Here is an 18,482-nt window from a genome sequence, read left to right as displayed (position 1 = left end):
AAAAAAAATAAATAAATAAATAAATAAATAAATAAATAAATAAATAAAAAATAAAACACAGTCAAAAAATAAAACTGATCAGAAAAACATTAACCTAGGTTTGTATGAGCTCAAAAATAAAATAGAACTTTATGATGTGGAAAAATGCAATAATAAAATAGATACTGAAAAAAAAAACCTTGGTTAATCACTGTCGCAGATGTAAGAATAGCCAAGCTGGAGCTCTGGATGTCAGCTGTTATGGATTTGAGTCAAATCATCTTCTTTTTCTGTAGAAATTGTTTTAGTTAATCTCTCTGGAATCCAAATCGGTTGCTGTTCATCCTGTGGGAAAACACAGACAGCGCCCCGATTCCAGACTATCACTGGATCCGGGCCTTTCCATTGTCCTGTTAGAATATCTTTCCAAAGTACCTTAGGCTTATGTACATTTTTGGGGTACAAATGTCTTTCCGCAGCACTAAGTCCCGATGAATCTAAATTTAAAAAGTTTAGAGTAAAAAGGGTTATTTTAAGTTTATCTTTGGGGGATATATACCCCTTTCCAATTCCCTCCTTTTGTTTTAATAAGTACATTTTAATAGTTTGATGAGCTCTTTCAACTATGCCTTGTCCTTGTGGATTGTATGGAATTCCTGTTATGTGAGTAATACCAAATGATGAGCAAAATTGTTTAAAAGAGGAGGAAGTATAACCAGGACCGTTGTCCGTTTTTAACTGTTTTGGAACGCCCACAGTGGCAAAATTTTGTAAGCAATGAGCTATAACATCTTTAGTTTTTTCTCCGGCATGAAGGGAGCCCATCAAAAATCCGGAAGAGGTATCAACTGTAACATGTAAATATTTTAATTTTCCAAATTCTGGCAAGTGTGTGACGTCCATCTGCCAAATATGGTTAGGTATTAGTCCTCTAGGATTGACTCCAAGATTAACTTGTGGTAAAAATGTCACACAATTTTGACATTGTTTTATTATATGTCTGGCCTGTTCTTTAGTTATTTTAAAACGCTTTTGTAAAGTATTAGCATTGACATGGAACCTTTTATGAAAATTTATAGCTTCTTCTATTGTGGAGAAAATATGTATGTCATGTGTAGATTTATCTGCTAGTTCATTGCCCATACTAAGGGCTCCAGGCAATCCTGTATGTGCCCTGATATGACCTATGAAGAATGGATCTTTTCGGTCCCAGATTAGACTTTGTATAGCGGAAAACAAAGAGAAAACAGTAGAGGAAGGGGAAATCCTACCAGCATCTTCAAGGGAATTAATAGCATTAACTACATACTGACTATCAGAAAATAAATTAAATACAGAATCTTTAAACATCATAAAAGCTTGTAATACTGCATTAAGCTCTACCTTTTGAGCTGATTGTTTGGGTACTAAAAATGTAAAAGTTTGATCAGGAGTAACTACTGCTGCTGTACCATTGTTTGACCCATCAGTGAATATATTTGGAGCATTTATGATAGGGGTTTTTCTTGTCATTTTTGGAAAAACTACAGGATGCTTAGACCAAAAAGACAACAAAGGATTAGATGGTAAGTGATTATCAAATGAAACACTAGTTTTACACAGGATTATTGCCCAAGTATTTAACTCATTAGCTAACTCATCAATTTGATCCATAGTATATGGAGTAATAATTTTATTGGGAGAAATCCCAAACACTCCCTTAGCTGCTTTTATTCCTTTGAGTATTAATTGTCCTACAGCCTCAGGATATCTAGTAAGAATAGTGTTAGGGGAATAAGATAAATGTATCCACAATAATGGACCTTCTTGCCAAAATACTCCTGTAGGAATATTTTTTGTTGGTAGTACAATAAATAATAAAGGCAAACTTATATCAATTCTATCCAAATGCATATTTTCCATATATGTTTCAATGATTTTTAATACTTTTCTTGCTTCAGGCGTTAACATGCGGGGTGAATTTGGATCTGATGGACCTTTTAGAATATCAAATAAAGGTCCTAACTCTCCTGTTGGTATGCCTAGATAAGGCCTTATCCAATTTATGTCTCCCAATAACTTTTGAAAGTCATTAAGTGATTTGAGTTGATCTACTCGTATTTGAATTTTTGGTGGACGGACCATGGTTGAGGATAATAGAACTCCTAAATAATTAATTGGAAGATTTAATTGTACTTTATCTATTGCTATCTCTAGATTATAATTTTTCAATAAATTTGTAAGTGTGGCATAACATTCTAGTAATGTGTTTTTATCTTTATGTGCCAGTAACACATCATCCATATAGTGAAATATTTGTAGTTCAGGATTTTGGTTTCTAAGTGGCTGGATTGCTTTATTAACATAAATTTGACACATAGTTGGGCTGTTAGCCATCCCTTGAGGGAGTACTTTCCATTCATATCTCTGATCAGGACCTTCATGATTCAGTGCAGGGATAGTAAATGCAAAATGTGGACTATCCTCGGGATGAATTGGAATTGAAAAGAAACAATCTTTAATATCTATAACTAAAACATGCCAGGTTTTTGGTAAAGCAGACAATTGAGGAATCCCTGATTGAGCAGGTCCCATAATAACCATCTCATTATTAATGGCTCTTAAATCTTGTAATAATCTCCATTTACCAGATTTCTTTTTAATGACAAAAATGGGAGTATTATAGGGGGATACGGAAGGTTGTATATGTCCTTCCGCTAACTGTTGTCTGACCAAGTCATGGGCTACTTGTATCTTTTCTTTAGTCAAGGGCCACTGAGGAACCCACACTGGTCTTTCTGATTTCCAAGTAATTTTGATTGTCTCAGTGGCCCTTTCTGAAAACCCAATTCATGTCTATTTATTTCTTGATCTATTTGAATAGGTGCTGTCATACCTTGTTCTTGTTCTCTTAATCTTTTTTCTTTCCTAAAGCCTTGTTTAGCCCTAGTAGTGGGCGCGTTAGGATTGATGTTATTTGTTAATGTCAATCCTAATTGATCTAGGACATCTCGTCCCCATAAATTTACAGGAAGATGATCCAATACATAGGGCTGTATAGTTCCTTCACATCCTTCAGGATCCCTCCAATCTAATACCATAGCACTTCTATGGGGATTTGTTGCCACTCCTAGGCCTCGAAGCGTTTGAGTGGCTTGTTGTAATGGCCAATGTTTTGGCCATTCTTGACGAGATATGATGCTGAGGTCAGCTCCTGTGTCCAGCAGCCCATTAAAGTCATGTCCTTGAATTTTTAATTTTAGCATTGGGCGAGAATCTAAATTTAAAGACAGCATAGCCCAATCTACACCTGTGGAGCCTAATCCCTTGGAACCTCTTTCTACATTACAACTGGAAAATTTATCATGCAGGCTGGGTATTATTAATAACTGTGCTATTCTATCTCCTGGTGAAATTACTGATATACCTCTTGGAGAACTAGCTATAATTTTTATTTCACCTTCATAATCGGGATCAATTACCCCAGGACTTATCATAAGTCCTTTTAGTGTAGAAGAACTGCGTCCCAATAATAAGCCTACTGTTCCCTGGGGAAGAGGTCCTTTTACTCCTGTGGGAATGATTTGAATTCCCATCTCTGGGGTTAGTACTGCTCTGGCAGAGGCGCAGATGTCCAGCCCTGCGCTCCCTCTAGTTTGTCTGATGAGGGATTTAATGGATAATGCGTCCTGGGCACTACCTTGATGGGGCTGTTGGGTTCCTCCATTGCCCCATATATTTGTGGTTTGGGGCCCCGGGGCATTGGGCCCTCTAGTCCGTTTTTTGGCAATGGAGCTTGATACCTTTCTCCACGATATCGTGGGTAAACACTTGGTCCTTGTCCGTTTTTTGATAACGGAATACCCTCTATGGTGGTTTGAGAACGGCATTCATTAGCCCAATGTCTCCCTCTACGGCATCGTGGGCAAATACCTGGTATTCTATTCCTTTGATATCCAGCTTTGTTAAACCCTCCTCTTATGGGGCAACTCCTTTTAAAATGTCCTGTTTGATTACAATTATAGCATGTTCTTGGCCTGGCATCTAAAGCCTGTTGTACTGCTGCTAAGACTTGCCCCTGTTCATTAATGTCTCTACATAATTTAATATATGTGTTTAAATCCTCATGTCTCCATGGTCTAATGACCTCTCTGCAGCAACGATTTGCTTGGTCATAAGCCAGTTGTTTTATAAATGGCATTACCTGTTCTGTATTTCCAAATATCCTAGAGGCTGACTGAATAAGTCTATCTACAAATTCAGCATAAGGTTCATTAGTTCCTTGTATTACCTTAGATAATTGACCTTGTAAGTCTCCATGCCCCTGTAAAGTTTTCCATGCCCTAACTGCATCTACAGCAATTTGTGCGTACACACCAGGGTCATATTCAATTTGTTGTCTTTGACCCTCATAAGGTCCCTTCCCCAAAAGCATGTCCATATTTCTTTGAGGGTACCCAGCTTCTGCATTTCGCCTAGCTGTCTCCATGCAAAATTCCTCATTGGCAACCTTCCATAACAAATATTGTCCTCCGTTTAGCACAGATCGACACATGTTAGCCCAATCTGCTGGTGTCATGTCCAAGTTGGTAACAGATTCAACCATGCTTATTGTGAAGGGAGCTTGCGGCCCATAGGTCGTTACAGCCTCCTTTAATTGCTTTATTGTTTTGAAATCTAAAGCACGGTGAATTCGTTGCCCTCCTGCCTGCTCAAGTACAGGGCATGCTAATCTTTGGGGTCCTGCCTCAGAATTCCGTCCATCAACTACGGTAGTTGAGGGCCGCTCAGCGGTAGATGGAGCTGTTGGCTGAGTTACGCCCTCTGGTGATAGAACGGAGTTGGTAGCAACCTCCTGTTGTAATTCTCCACCTGATGGCTGCTTGTCCTCTAAGCTTGCTTTCTTTAAATTCTCCTCTGTCTGACTAGCTTGAGAGACCTTCTCTTTTGCTTGACCTAGCGTTTTTTCTACCATAGTCTGGACCTCTAACAATTTACTTAACAGTTTTTCGGTTTGTTTTTTATTGGATTCTAATCTACTATAACCTAACCCAATAAGGTAGGATAAAACAAAGCCGAAGCAGAATGAAACAAAGACGGAGCAGACAATGGTTGTATCAATTTTCTCTTTCTCAGGGCTGAATAACTTCAAACCTTGAGCCAACCATTTTTTCCAGTTCGCCTGAGAAAATTCTAGGGCTAGGGAGCTCGAAATGAAAACAAAATAAATCAAAACAAGAACACATTGTTTTCTGAGAAGGTCATCCATCCTGTCGCCTTCCCTCAGGGGCGAGCAATTTACTCACCTCTAAGCTTCAGGCGTTCCCCGCACGGGCCGCCAAATGCCGCAGTCTTGGCTGGGCACAGAATCACGAGCCAATCAAGCAGGAACAAAACTTTATTTTGAAAAAGCCGCTAACACTCTCAGCGCCAGCAAGTCAAAAACCGGTCCTCCCACGAGGGTGTCCGACCGGAACCGCGCGCCGACCGGAACCCCCCCGTCTCCTCCCACCTCCTCCGGAATTCCCTCCTACTATCCTTCCCCAACCAATGGGAACTCTCCAGCAGTCCCGTAAAGTCCCGTAACTTGAGTCCGGTAGCAGGCCAAGGTGAACAGCGGGAGTCCAGTTTGCATATGAATGTAAATTTTAACATAATCATCTCAGTGGCTAGCTGGCGTCACTTTACAACCAAAGGTGCCATACATCGTATATATGCTTGTGGCTCCTAGCACCCAACACCATTTGTTGAAGATGCTATCCTTCCTCCATTGCATGCTTTTAGCCCCTTTATCAAATATAAGATAGTTGTAACTTTGTGGATTAGTCTCTGTGTCCTCTATTCTATACCATTGGTCCACCCGCCTGTTTTGGTACCAGTACCATGCTGTTTTTGTCACTATTGCTCTGTAATATAGTTTGAAATCTGGTATCGCTATACCGCCTGATTCACACTTCCTGTTTAGAATTGCTTTTGCTATTCTGGGTCTTTTATTTTTCCATATGATTTTCATGATTGCTTTATCTATTTCTACAAGAAATGCCGTTGGGATTTTGATTGGCATTGCATTAAACCTATAGAGAACTTTTGGTAATGTCGCCATTTTGATGATGTTAGTTCTGCCTATCCATGAACAGGGTATATTTTTCCATCTTCTAAGATCTTCTTCTACTTCTCTCTTTAGGGTTCTGTAGTTTTCATTGTATAAATCTTTCACCTCTTTTGTTAGGTTGATTCCCAAGTATTTTATTTTTTTTGAGGATATTGTGAATGGAGTGTTTTTCCTCATTTCCGTTTCAGAAGTTTTGTCGCTGATATACAGAAATGCCTTTGATTTATGCGTGTTGATTTTATATCCTGCCACTTTGCTGAATTCACTTATTAGTTCTAGTAGTTTCTTTGTAGACCCTTTTGGGTCTTCTAGGTATAGAATCATGTCATCTGCAAATAGTGAAAATTTAAGTTCTTCTTTTCCTATTTTTATGCCTTTAATTTCTTTCGTCTGTCTAAATGCTCTGGCCAGTGTTTCGAGAACTATATTGAATAGAAGTGGTGAGAGAGGGCATCCCTGTCTTATTCCAGATTTTAGAGGGAATGCCTTTAACTTTTGTCCATTCAGAATGATGCTAGCCTGAGGCTTAGCATAGATAGCTTTTACAATGTCAAGGTGAGTTCCTGTTATCCCTAGTTTTTCTAATGTTTTGAACATAAAGGGATGCTGTACTTTGTCGAATGCTTTCTCTGCGTCTATCGAGATGATCATATGGTTCTTATCTTTAAGTCTATTGATGTGGTGAATAACATTTATTGATTTCCGTATATTGAACCATCCTTGCATCCCAGGGATGAGTCCTACTTGATCATGGTGCACAATTTTTTTGATGTGTTTTTGTATTCAATTCGCCAGAATTTTATTGAGGATTTTTGCATCTAGGTTCATTAGAGATATTGGTCTGTAGTTTTCTTTCTTTGAGGTGTCTTTGTCTGGTTTCGGAATCAGGGTGATGTTGGCCTCATAGAATGAATTTGGAAGAGCTCCCTCTTTTTCTATTTCCTGAAATAACTTGAAAAGTATTGGTATTAATTCTTCTTTAAAGGTTTTGTAAAACTCCGCTGTATACCCATCTGGTCCTGGGCTTTTCTTGGTTGGTAGTCTTTTGATGGCTTCTTCAATTTCATCCATTGATATTGGTCTGTTCAAATTGTGTGTATCCTCCTGACTCAGTCTGGGCAAATGATATGACTTAAGAAATTTATCGATGTCTTCACTATCTTCTATTTTATTGGAATATAGGTTTTCAAAATAATTTCTAATTGTCTTCTGTATTTCTGTAGCATCTGTTGTGATATTGCCTTTTTCATCCTGTATGTTAGTAATTTGAGTTCTCTCTCTTCTTCTCTTCGTTAGCATGGCTAAAGGTCTGTCAATCTTATTTATTTTTTCAAAGAACCAACTTTTAGTTTTGTTAATTTTTTCAATAGTTTCTTTTGTTTCAATTTCATTGATTTCCGCTCTGATTTTAATTATTTCTTGCCTTCTGCTACATTTGCTGTTGTTTTGTTCTTCCTTTTCTAGGGCTTTGAGATGAAGTGTGAGCTCATTTATTTGTTGGTTTTTTCTTTTTTTGAGGAATGACCACCAGGCGATGAATTTTCCTCTTAAAACTGCTTTCATTGTGTCCCATAGATTCCGATATGTTGTGTCTGTATTTTCATTTATCTCTAAGAATTTTTTGATTTCCTCCTTTATGTCTTCTGCAACCCATTGATCATTCAGTAACATATTGTTCATTTTCCATGTGATGTAGGATTTTTCCTTCCTTCTTTTATCATTGATTTCCAGTTTCATTCCATTATGATCAGATAAAATGCAAGGTATTATCTCCACCCCTTTATATTTACTGAGGGTTGCCCTATGGCATAATATATGGTCTATTTTTGAGAAGGATCCATGTGCTGCTGAGAAAAAAGTATATCCATTTGATGATGGTTGATATATTCTATATATGTCAGTTAAGTCTAGGTTATTGATTGTGATATTGAGTTCTATAGTTTCTTTATTCAACTTCTGTTTGGAGGATCTGTCCAATGGTGAGAGAGGTGTGTTGAAGTCACCCATAATTATTGTGTTGTGGTCTATTTGATTCTTGAACTTGAGGAGAATTTGTTTTATGAATGTCGCAGCACCATTATTTGGTGCATAAATATTGATAATTGTTATGTCTTGTTGGTGAATGGTTCCTTTTAACAGTATATAATGTCCTTCTTTATCCCTTTTGATTAACTTAGTCTTGAAGTCGATTTTATTCGATATGAGGATGGCCATCCCTGCTTGTTTACGAGGACCGTGTGCGTGGTATATTTTTTCCCATCCTTTCACCTTCAGCCTGTGTATGTCTTTTCCAATTAGATGTGTCTCCTGGAGGCAGCATATTGTTGGATTTGTTTTTTTAATCCATGATACCAGCCAATGTCGCTTTATTGGAGAGTTTAAGCCATTAACATTCAGAGTTACTATTGATATATGGTTTGTACTTCCATCCATGTTTGATTATTTATCCTTTTTTAAAAAAATTTAGTTTGTTTCTCCATGATTATCTTTCCCCTCGCCCTCTGTCTTTACCGAGGCACTTCCTACTGATGGTTTTGGTTATTGTTTTTCATTTCTTCCTCGTGTAGTGTTTTGCTCAAAATGCTTTGCAATGCTGGTTTTCTGGCTGCAAATTCTTTTAACTTTTGTTTATCATGAAAGATTTTTATTTTGTTGTCATACCTGAAGCTTAATTTTGCTGGATACAGAATTCTTGGTTGGCATCCATTGTCTTTCAGTGTTTGAAATACATTGTTCCATGACCTTCTTGCTTTCAGTGTCTGTGATGAAAAATCTGTTGTTAACCTTATTGGTTTACCCCTGAATGTAATCTATCTCCTTTCTCTTATAGCTTTTAATATTTTCTCTTTGTTCTGTATGTTGGATATCTTCATAACAATGTGTCTTGGCATTGGTCTACTGTGATTTTGTGTGCTTGGTGTCCTGTATGCATCTTCAATTTGTATATCTGTTTCCTTTTTTATTTCTGGAAAGTTTTCTGTAATTATTTCATTCAGCAGTTTACTCATTCCCTTGGTTTGAATCTCTGTACCTTCTTCTATCCCGATGACTCGTAAGTTTGGTTTTTTTATGTTATCCCATAACTCTTGGATGTTTTTCTCGTGATTTTTTACCAGCCTTTCTGAGTTGGCTAGACTCTTTTCAAGATGATATATTTTGTCTTCATTATCTGACGTTCTGGCTTCTACTTGCTCCACTCTGTTAGTGATACTCTCAATTGAGTTTTTAATTTGGTTTATCGTTTCCTTCATTTCTAGAATTATTGTTTGATTATTTTTTATAATCTCTATCTCCTGATAAAGATGCTTAACTTCTTCTTTTATCTGTTTATGTAATTCATTCTCAATGTGTTCTTTCGCTGCTTGAATTTGCTGTCTTGTATCCTCTTTAAGGTTCCATTCCATCTGTCTAAGGTGTTCCTTGAGTTCTTTATATGACCATTTTTCTGATGACTCTAGGTCCTCCTGAATATTTAGGGTGTCCTGCATTGTTTGTACTCCTTTTCTTCCTTGATTTTTGAAGCTGCTCATGTTACTTCTTGTTCTGTTTGACTGATGAGTTACTGTTTACTCCTATAAATTTATTAGATGCTTGGGAGGAAAGGTATTAGAAGGGAAGGGAAGAAGTCACTAAAGAGAATGAGAGTAAGCAGGTAGAATTCAAGGAAGGGGGGATAAGATAATTGAAAAGAAATGAAAAGACAAAAGAAGAAAAAAAAAGGAAATAAAAAAAGAAAAAAAATTTTAAAAAAATAATAAATTAAAATTAAAATTAGAAGAAAAAAAAGTTAAAAAAATTGTAAAAAAAAATTTAAAAAAACAACAAGAAAGAAAAATGAAAATGAAAGAAAAACCCAAATCAAAAAAAAGAGAAAAGAAAAAAAGAAAAAAAAAACTAATAAATGCAGTCTTAGAGTTTGATTAACTTCTCTTCCAGTAGGTGGCGCTGTGCCCACCAGGCCAAGTTTCTCCTGTCAATACCCGGGAACCAATTACTGTGCAGCAGCTCCTCCCAGACTGGGCGAGTCTCCAATCCTGAGTGCCTAGGGCCTCCTCTTGTGTCTAGTCACTTCCCACTTTTCCTCTAGCCAGGCCCCTCTCACGGGTGCCGCTCACCACAATACTGGCTACACGCCAGGTCTGCTGCTCCCGGGAGCCCTGTTTTCATGAACGACTGGGCACACTCTTCCAGTTTGCCATTCCCTCAGACCCTAAGTTTGTAGAGCTTGGGGCTGAGAATCCTCAGCGAATTTTACTTGCTCTCCGGTAGCCACGCCCCCGGTAGCTGGTGCAAGAGACCTCAGCTGTCAGCACTGGTGGGAGCGGTAGTTCTGCGCCGCGGGTCCTGAGCCACCTCTGATTCCCTGGGTCTGGCTATCGTGCTCACGGGAGAGCTGGGAGGGGCCCTTAAGGTTTCCCCGTTGTGTGGAGAGGGAAGGCTAGGGAATTACACACCTGTAGCCGCAGGTTTCAATGAAGTTATCTCCTCCTCCGCAGTCTGATGACGTCAGTTCTCTGCCATGGTGGTATCTCTTGCAAATGGCGACAGTTCGTTTCCCTTTGCCGGGCGACCAATGCAACGGGTGGGTCCTTACTGTCTCTCCCAAGCCCCGTTTCAAACCTGTGGCCACTACCTATGAAGGCTCGGTAGGCATTTACCTCCGTAGGATGAGAAGGGCTGACCAGTTGTTTCAGCCGGATGGATTAGTGCTGAGTCACAGCTGTTTGTCTGCGGGAAGCAGGCGAACGGGAGCTTGAATTCAGCCGATCCGGGCTCAGAGTGTGTTCTGAGAGGCCCAGACTGTGTTCTGAGAGGCCCAGACTGTTCTCCCCAGATCCACGTCAGCTCAGCATTGCCTAGTGATCCTGAGCAAACAGATTTAGGTTGTTTACGACTCCCTATGCCTGCACAGCTGAAGAGGTCAGAGACTTGATCTCTCTGCGCCCGCCGCCATGTTGGAATCCAATGTATTAATTTTAAAAGTTTCTTTTTTATACCTTTATTTTACTTATTTATTTTATGTGGTGCTGGGAATCGAACCCAGGGCCTCCCACGTGCTAGGTGAGCACTCTACTGCTGAGCTACAACCCCAGCCCAATTTTAAAAGTTTTAAAAGGTGTTTGTGCCTTTTAGGAATATAACCTAAAATACTCTTGGATGAAACGACTTGCTTTGAGATCGTGCGGGAAGGTGAAAGTATGTAGGGCAGTTGGTGGAGCCAGATTAGCTCTGCTATTAAAGCAGGGTAATGAATACACGGGCGTTTGTGTATCCATTCTATTTTTTTATGAAGTTGAATTTTTCCAAAGTGAAAATTTAAAAATGATTATGTGAATGAGTATGCTATTTACAGTTTTATCACTTTACTCATTCAGCACTCAGAATTTAATTAAACTTCTACTTAAACAATTGAGTCAGACTAGGTGTTTGGGAAGCTTAGCATGTTGGTGTCAGGGCCTGGGCCTGGTGAGGACGTGTAGTCTGTTCTAAGCGTAGATCACTGGCATCATCTGCTGACTCTACACATGACAGCATGTCTCTGATGGGAGGCTCTTCTAGATAGCCTTTAGGATCCCTCTCATCCTGATTCTAGTATAATCATTTTTCTACAGCAGGGCCCCTCTCGCTTCCTCCCAGGCACCTCCTCTCCATTCTCCTTCAGTTTCACAACTTATTTTTCGGTACTGGGGATTGAACCCAGGGGCGTTTAACCACTGAGCCACACCCCAGCCCTTGTTATTTTTTATTTTGAAACAGGGTCTTGCTAAGTTTCCCAGACTGGCCTTGAACTTGCGACCCTCCTTGCTCGGCCTCCAGAGTCTCTGGGATCACAGACAGGCACCACTGCGCCTGACGGGCCATTCCCCCAACCCCTTCTCCTTTCCCCACTGATTTCAGTCTGGCCATGTTTGACTGCCCCTCCGCCTCAGCGACTGCTGTTTCCTCTCGCCAATCTCCTGAGTGTCCCAGTATTAAAGTCCAAACCCTTGGTTTTTCCCAAGGCCCTCGTGACCTGAGCTCCTTGTGTGCTGCCAGGCGGGGCCTGGCTATTGTGGCTTCCAGCAGTGTCTGCACCACTGTCCTTCCTTCTGTTGTCCTGACTTCCCTGCAGCCCTGTTCCTCAGACAGGGCTAAACAGCTTCTCCATGTGCCCGTAGTGTCTTCAGTCCCCAGAAAGAAGGAAAGTTGGACACTGGTACAACATCGGCATATTTGCAGGTGCGTCCCTTCACTAAACTGGGCTCCAGAGTTTGGCTTTTGCTCATTTCTGTGACCCTAGAGCCTGGGATTCAGAGGGTACTATACTGTGTCAGTAAGATGTGCGTTGTGAGCCACACTGACCTAGGTACCATGGGCCGCCTGTGGCACAGCTGCAGCTTCTTGCGCCTCTTTCTGTCCTCAAACACACTTGCTTGTTCTCTTCCAGGAGGAAAGATCTCCCGAGGATGGTCTCCCACTCAGAACTGAAGCAGCTTTTCTGCACAGCTGATGCAGTGTGTTTCGACGTGGACAGCACTGTGATCAGAGAGGAGGGGATCGACGAGCTGGCCAGGTTCTGCGGCGTCGAGGATGCTGTGTCAGAAATGTAGGGACAGTCTTCACTCACTGTCTGCATGGTGGACAGGGTTACTGCGCAGCTCTCTGGGGAGAAATGCCAGGACCCAGCCACCGTTCTTGGATTTGGTTGTGGGTAGAGCATGACAAGCGCTGAGCATTTCCTGCCCTCCCTGAGAGCTGACTGATAGTGTGCCTTACTCACTCACTCATCATCATGAATGATGGTGACATGTGTCATGGCACAGAATAAGAACACTGTGTCTGGCAAATCCATAGCCAGCCATGTTCTGAGCTGGGGCAGGAGAGCCACCCACAACCATGACCAACCAAAGACACAGCCTGGGAGGTCCTCGGGGTCCAGCACCTGTGTCATGGCTGAAAGTGTGGCCTTACCCTGTGAGGTGGCCCACATCTGTCATCCTAGTGACTCAGGTGGCCGAGGCGTTGCAAGTTTCAGGCCAGCCTGAGAAACTTAGCAAGGCCCTGTCTCAAAAATAAAACATAAGCTGGGCACAGTGGCATTCACCTTTCACCTCAGCAGCTCAGGAGGCTGAGGTAGGAGGATGGCAAGTTTCAGGTCAGCCTCAGCAACTTAGCAAGGCCCTAAGTAACTTAGTGAGACTGTCTCAAAAAAGAAAAGGGGCTGGGGTCGTGGCTCAGTGGTTAAGTACCGCTGAGTTCAATCCCCAGTACCAGAAATAAATGAATAAGCAAGTGTGGCCTTGGTGGTTCTTGGGAAGGCTCATCTGTGAGCTTCCTGGGGGGTCAGAACCCTACCCCCACCTGCCTGCAGCAGCCACTCTACCTGTCATAGCTCCTCACCAGGTCAAAAATATCTTGTCCTTGGTCCCTTCTTGGTTTACAGGCACTCAGGGCTTCCAGGGAAGGTGCCTAGAAGAGGACGATGGCTTCTCAGAGCCTGCAGGGCAGGTTGTGGAGGCACGGTGTGTGGTCTCCAAGGCCCAGTGCTGCTCAGTCAACCTCAGGAGTTTATTCTGAAGCCTCACCTCCCATAGCAACAGCATCGCTGTGGTCCCAGGGTCCTGCCAGTACCTTGCTCACCACAGGCATTGTGAGAACCCGGGGCTTGTGGGTTTGACGACCGCTGACGTGATTGGCCTGACTGTTGGGTCTTTCTCCTAGGACACGGAGAGCCATGGGTGGGGCAGTGCCTTTCAGAGCTGCGCTCACTGAGCGCCTGGCACTGATCCAGCCCTCCAGGGAGCAGGTGCAAAGGCTCCTGGCAGAGCACCCCCCACACCTGACACCCGGCATCAGGTGAGAGCGGCCTTGGTGCTGGGTGCACCGCCTACAGCACTGGTGTTTGGCGCTCCTGAGAGTGTGTGGTGCTCGCTGTGGAGCCCTGCTCTTCGGGCCCTTAGGTGTCTCGTCTGGCTAACGTCTGCCCACCCTCCCTCCCTCCCTCTGTCCTCAGGGAGAACCTGAGCTCACCTGTGTTTCTTTTCTTGTGTTTTTCTGGGTCCATGGGCGGAATAGAGTTGTAGAATGGTTTCTGACAGCAGAAAAGCTTCACCCATTGATTTCTGCATGCATTTAGAAAAATGTGTACAAAGCATTAAATCCCTAGTCAAAATACCTCATCAGATTTACTTTGGCCAAATGCATTCCAGAGGAAAAAATATATGTTAGTTTCCTTTTCCTGTGTGGTGAGCAGTGTTTGTGTTTTGTGTTCTCTCTCTGCAGGGAGCTGGTCAGTCGCCTGCAGGAGCGGAACGTCCAGGTCTTCCTCATCTCTGGTGGCTTTCGGAGCATTGTAGAGCACGTTGCTGCCAAGCTCAACATCCCTGCAGCCAATGTCTTTGCCAACAGGCTGAAATTCTACTTTAATGGTAAGCTGCCTGGGAGGCAGCATCTGGGGGTGGACCTGAGCAGGGTTAAATGTAAGATCAGTGATTCCTTGACTGACTGACTGACTGACTGACTGACTGACTGCCATCTTTTGCTCTGCGGCCACTCAGGCCATCTTCCGTCCAGCTTGAGTGTCCACGCCGTCGCTCATCTGTGTAGACTCTGCATCCAGCAAGCGCTGACTCCTGGGTGGCGGGGGCTCTCTTGTGTGTCCACTTTCCATTCTGTGTGCTCTTATGTGCTAGAAGTTATTTAGCCTCCAGAAGGAGAGTTTCGTTAGCTGGGTCAGCGCACCATAGCAGCCCCTGGGGATACTTCCTGGTCCTCTGTGAGTCCTCTCAGAGTCATGGCTGTGGTTCGATATTATTCCAGTAGGGTCAAGGGGCAGCTGATAGTCTTAAAACCAAATCACATTCAATTGTGTTAATATGACTTTTTTTTAAAGGATCAATAGATAGAGATGGATCATTGAAAAAGGTAGGGAATGAGGGGCTGGGGCTGGGGCTCAGCAGTAGAGTGCTCACCTAGCACATGCAAGGTACTGGGTTCGATCCTTAGCATCACATAAAAATAAATAAAATAAAAATTTTTTAAATTGTTTAAAAAAAAAAGAAAAAGGTAGGGAATGAGTGTGATATTCTATTAAGAATAGTAATAGGGGCTAGGGTTGTGGCTCAGTGGTTGAGCGCTTGTCTAGCACGTGAAAGGCCCTGGGTTTGATTCTAAGCACCACATAAAAATAAATAAATAAAATAAAGGTATTGTGTCCAACTACCAAAAAAAAAAAAATAGTAATAATTGAAAGTAAGTTAGAATTTCCTCTTAAATGCAATTAAATATCAACATTACAAGTTTAATACATTACTATTTTATGGTGTTTAGAATTCCTACACTGGCACCTTGGAGGATACAGTAGGTCACCCAGCATGTTTAGACCTCACAGAGCCACCTCTGCAGAGGTGTCTGTAACTCAGAGGCCAAGATGATCTATTCTGAGGAGAAACCTGGAGCCTAGGCTGCAACTTACCCGGGACATTTTAGCCTCTCAGGGACATCATCTGTGCAGGAAGCTTGCCCTAGTAACTTCCCTCTGAACTTAACATGTTTTCTCTGCTCTCTTAAGGTGAATATGCAGGTTTTGATGAGACACAGCCAACGGCCGATTCTGGTGGGAAAGGAAAAGTTATTAAATTTCTAAAGGAAAAATTTCACTTTAAGAAAATAATCATGATTGGAGATGGAGCCACAGACATGGAAGCCTGTCCTCCTGCTGTATGTATTGAGGGCACTCTTGTTTTTGTTTTTCAAGATTGTGTTTTGTTTTAGACAGCTGATTCAGAACTCCATCAGGTTTGCAATAGAAATTAAACCAAATAGCCAGATACCACCATAGAATAGAAACCCCAACAGCCAGAAGGCATGCAGTCTCTTTCTGTTGGCTGGCTTTGCAAGCCCAGGAGGACTTGTGAGCAGGCCTCCTGTCTTCCAGACCTGAGCCCATTGTCTGTGGTTGGTGCCACCATGAGGGAGCCTAGAGCTTTTGAGGCCTGGCTTCAGCCCAAGGCACTGGCCCCTTTGCAGCTGTACTGCCTCCCTGCCCTTCAGGCCTCCTGCAGCCCTGGGGAAGGAAGTACCTTCCTTTTAGGAGCCTAGTGGGGTTTTATTTCTGAGGAGTTAAACCCTGAGCAGGAAGCAGTGCCATGGGGCCAGCCGCCTGAGAGCCATGCACGCGATTCCCTAGGGCCGTGGGGTAGATGTTCAGAACCCAGGCAGTCTCTCCATGTGGCTTGGCTTCCTCTGTGTCTGCCTTGGGTTAGGAGGGTGAGGAGCAGGTCGCCTCCTCCCAATCCCCAGGTTGGCAGGCTCTGGTGTCCCTGGGTGAGGATGCTCAGCTTTACAGGACAGCTTGTTCTTCCAGGCAAACACTGCCCTGAGTGATGCTGTGTTGGCTTAAACAATGACCCCCTTTCTTTTTCTTAGGATGTTTTCATTGGATTTGGAGGAAATGTGATCAGGCAGCAGGTGAAGGACAATGCCAGATGGTACATCACTGATTTTGTGGAGCTCTTGGGGGATCTCGAAGAATAATCTCCATTTTTTTTTACATAGCTCGTGACAACTTCAGATTAATTTTTACAAGTTACACAGATTGACACTATTTGATTACAGTTGCCTGTGACAACTTAATATATAAAGTCGGTACTGATTTTCTATATGTTCAAGTAAATTATAGTTAGGACTCCTAGAAGATTGCTTTCTTTTTCTTTTTTAACTGTAGTTCTGGTATTGTTATGACCATCAATTACCTGGAGAGTTGTATTATCTGAATTCCTGTGTACCCTGTGTACATTGCTGGCTGTATTTTACTTGAGGCCTTTTAAGGGTGTATGGTAAAATAAGTACCTTCCCTCTGGCAGCATCCATTCGGCAGTCTCACGGGAACCCTGGTTTTCCCCTTTGGTGTACAAATAAAAATCTATCCACCCTCCAGGTCAGATTTGTGGAGTCTTTAGTTCTGCCTCTTATGTAGTCCAGTACCCCAGCCTCAAGGACTATGGGTGTATGGGTGTCTGCAGGCAAGGAGGAGCCTGGGGTCTGTGCAGCACATTGGTCAGCATCCTGGTTCCATACGCGAGGCCCTGGCCCGGCAGGGAGAAGTCCCTTTCCCACCTCTTAGGATTGGTTATGTATGGAGGGCTAAAAGGCCTTAAAAAACAGCAATGGAGCTTTAAACAAGACTAATGGTCTTATAAGATAGATGTTGGAAAATTACATCAAGGAAAAGAAAGAAAACAGGTTTTGACTCACCAGGGAAGGTCCGCTCCCCCCCCACCCCCCACCCCCCACCCCCCACCTCCGCACGCTCCCACACACCACACCGACTGAGCAACATCTAGTAGCCGCCGCATGTCTGTCTGAACTCTGTCTGTAGGTGGCTTGGGAAGAAAGACCTGAGAGTCGGGCTCCCTTTTGTTCTGAACTGTGCCAGGAGAGGGTCGTTGCCGAAAATGTTTTGAAAGTATGAGATTACGCGCCTTTCCTGACTGAACCCGGGGAAGGGGAGAGGCGGGCGAGGAGGAGGGCAGAAGCCCCTGCCTCCCGTTGGGTCTGGACCCCGGGGCCTGCACTGCCTAGCAGGGTGGGACTCGGGCCTGCACGGCTGAGCGCGGTGGAACTGGGGGTGGGGGGTCCTGCACTGCCCGAGCGGGGTGGTACTTGGGCCTGCATGGTTGAGCGGGCCTCTACCCCTCGCTGTATCCCTAACCCCAATCAGGATTGAATATTGGAAGTCACTTGAAGAATTTGACCAAATAATTAAGTTTGGCCAAATAATCAAATAATTATGTAGCCAGATAAGTCAGATGAGTGCAGCTGCCCTCAAAGCCATCTCCGTGGGAGCGGCACGAAGCGGGCTTGCCAACAGCAGCTCCTGGCACCTCGCCTGGGCTGTTCTGGCCTCTGGCTCCAGCGGCGAGCTCTGGGCTGGACCTGGCCTACAGGCCTGGGGGCTGCCGCGGCCTCCGCTCTGCAGTGGCCTCACCTTTGCCGCAACCCAGCTGCGGAGCTGCCTGTGCGGGAGCAAGCTGCTGCACGGGTGGGGAGCTGCCACCAGCGCTGCCTCCGCGGGGCAGCGCCTCAGTAGGCGCTGGGCGACCGGGCTCTGCTCTGCCGAGGAGTCCAGGAGTCGCGACGCCCACTTGCAGCCTTTTGTCGAGCAGAGCACGCAGCCCCTCCTCCCTAATGGCGCCAGCTGAGCAAAGCCAAAGGCGGTCTGGACAATCGCGTCTTTGTTGTGGAGGCTGAGTTTGGAATAGTGCGAGAACGTGCCACCCTCTCCCGCTTCTGATTCTGGATTCCTGGGAGTTAGGTGGCTGCACAGGATGGCGGCAGTGTCCTGTGGTATCCTGTTCTCATGACACCGTTTATTCACTCTATGAGAACTGTTTTTGAAACCGAAGATGTTATGTCATCGGTATCGGTCCTG

The 18,482-nt window shown here is 43.5% G+C and overlaps 1 protein-coding gene across 6 annotated transcripts in view; it reads left to right on the top strand.

Annotated features, from left to right (window-relative positions):
- The window catches only part of PSPH (phosphoserine phosphatase), a 36,047-nt gene extending 19,055 nt beyond the window's left edge, over window positions 1–16,992 (top strand). For 2 of the 6 annotated variants that reach the window (XM_081299475.1, XM_081299471.1), the window contains exons 2-7: window positions 12,229–12,289; window positions 12,498–12,656; window positions 13,772–13,906; window positions 14,333–14,478; window positions 15,621–15,769; window positions 16,478–16,992. In XM_081299475.1, the coding sequence (XP_081155601.1) occupies window positions 12,517–12,656; window positions 13,772–13,906; window positions 14,333–14,478; window positions 15,621–15,769; window positions 16,478–16,585 (678 nt within the window). In that variant the 5' untranslated portion in view covers window positions 12,229–12,289; window positions 12,498–12,516 and the 3' untranslated portion in view covers window positions 16,586–16,992. The remainder of the gene's footprint in view (window positions 1–12,228; window positions 12,290–12,497; window positions 12,657–13,771; window positions 13,907–14,332; window positions 14,479–15,620; window positions 15,770–16,477) is intronic. The other 4 variants (XM_081299476.1, XM_081299474.1, XM_081299472.1 and 1 more) reach the window with 3 other exon arrangements.
- Window positions 16,993–18,482: the final 1,490 nt, after the last annotated feature.

This window comes from Spermophilus citellus (genome assembly GCF_964194105.1).
Source record: "Spermophilus citellus genome assembly, chromosome: 6".
Classification (NCBI taxonomy): Eukaryota; Metazoa; Chordata; class Mammalia; order Rodentia; family Sciuridae; genus Spermophilus; species Spermophilus citellus.
This window is presented reverse-complemented; position numbering and strand designations above follow the sequence as displayed.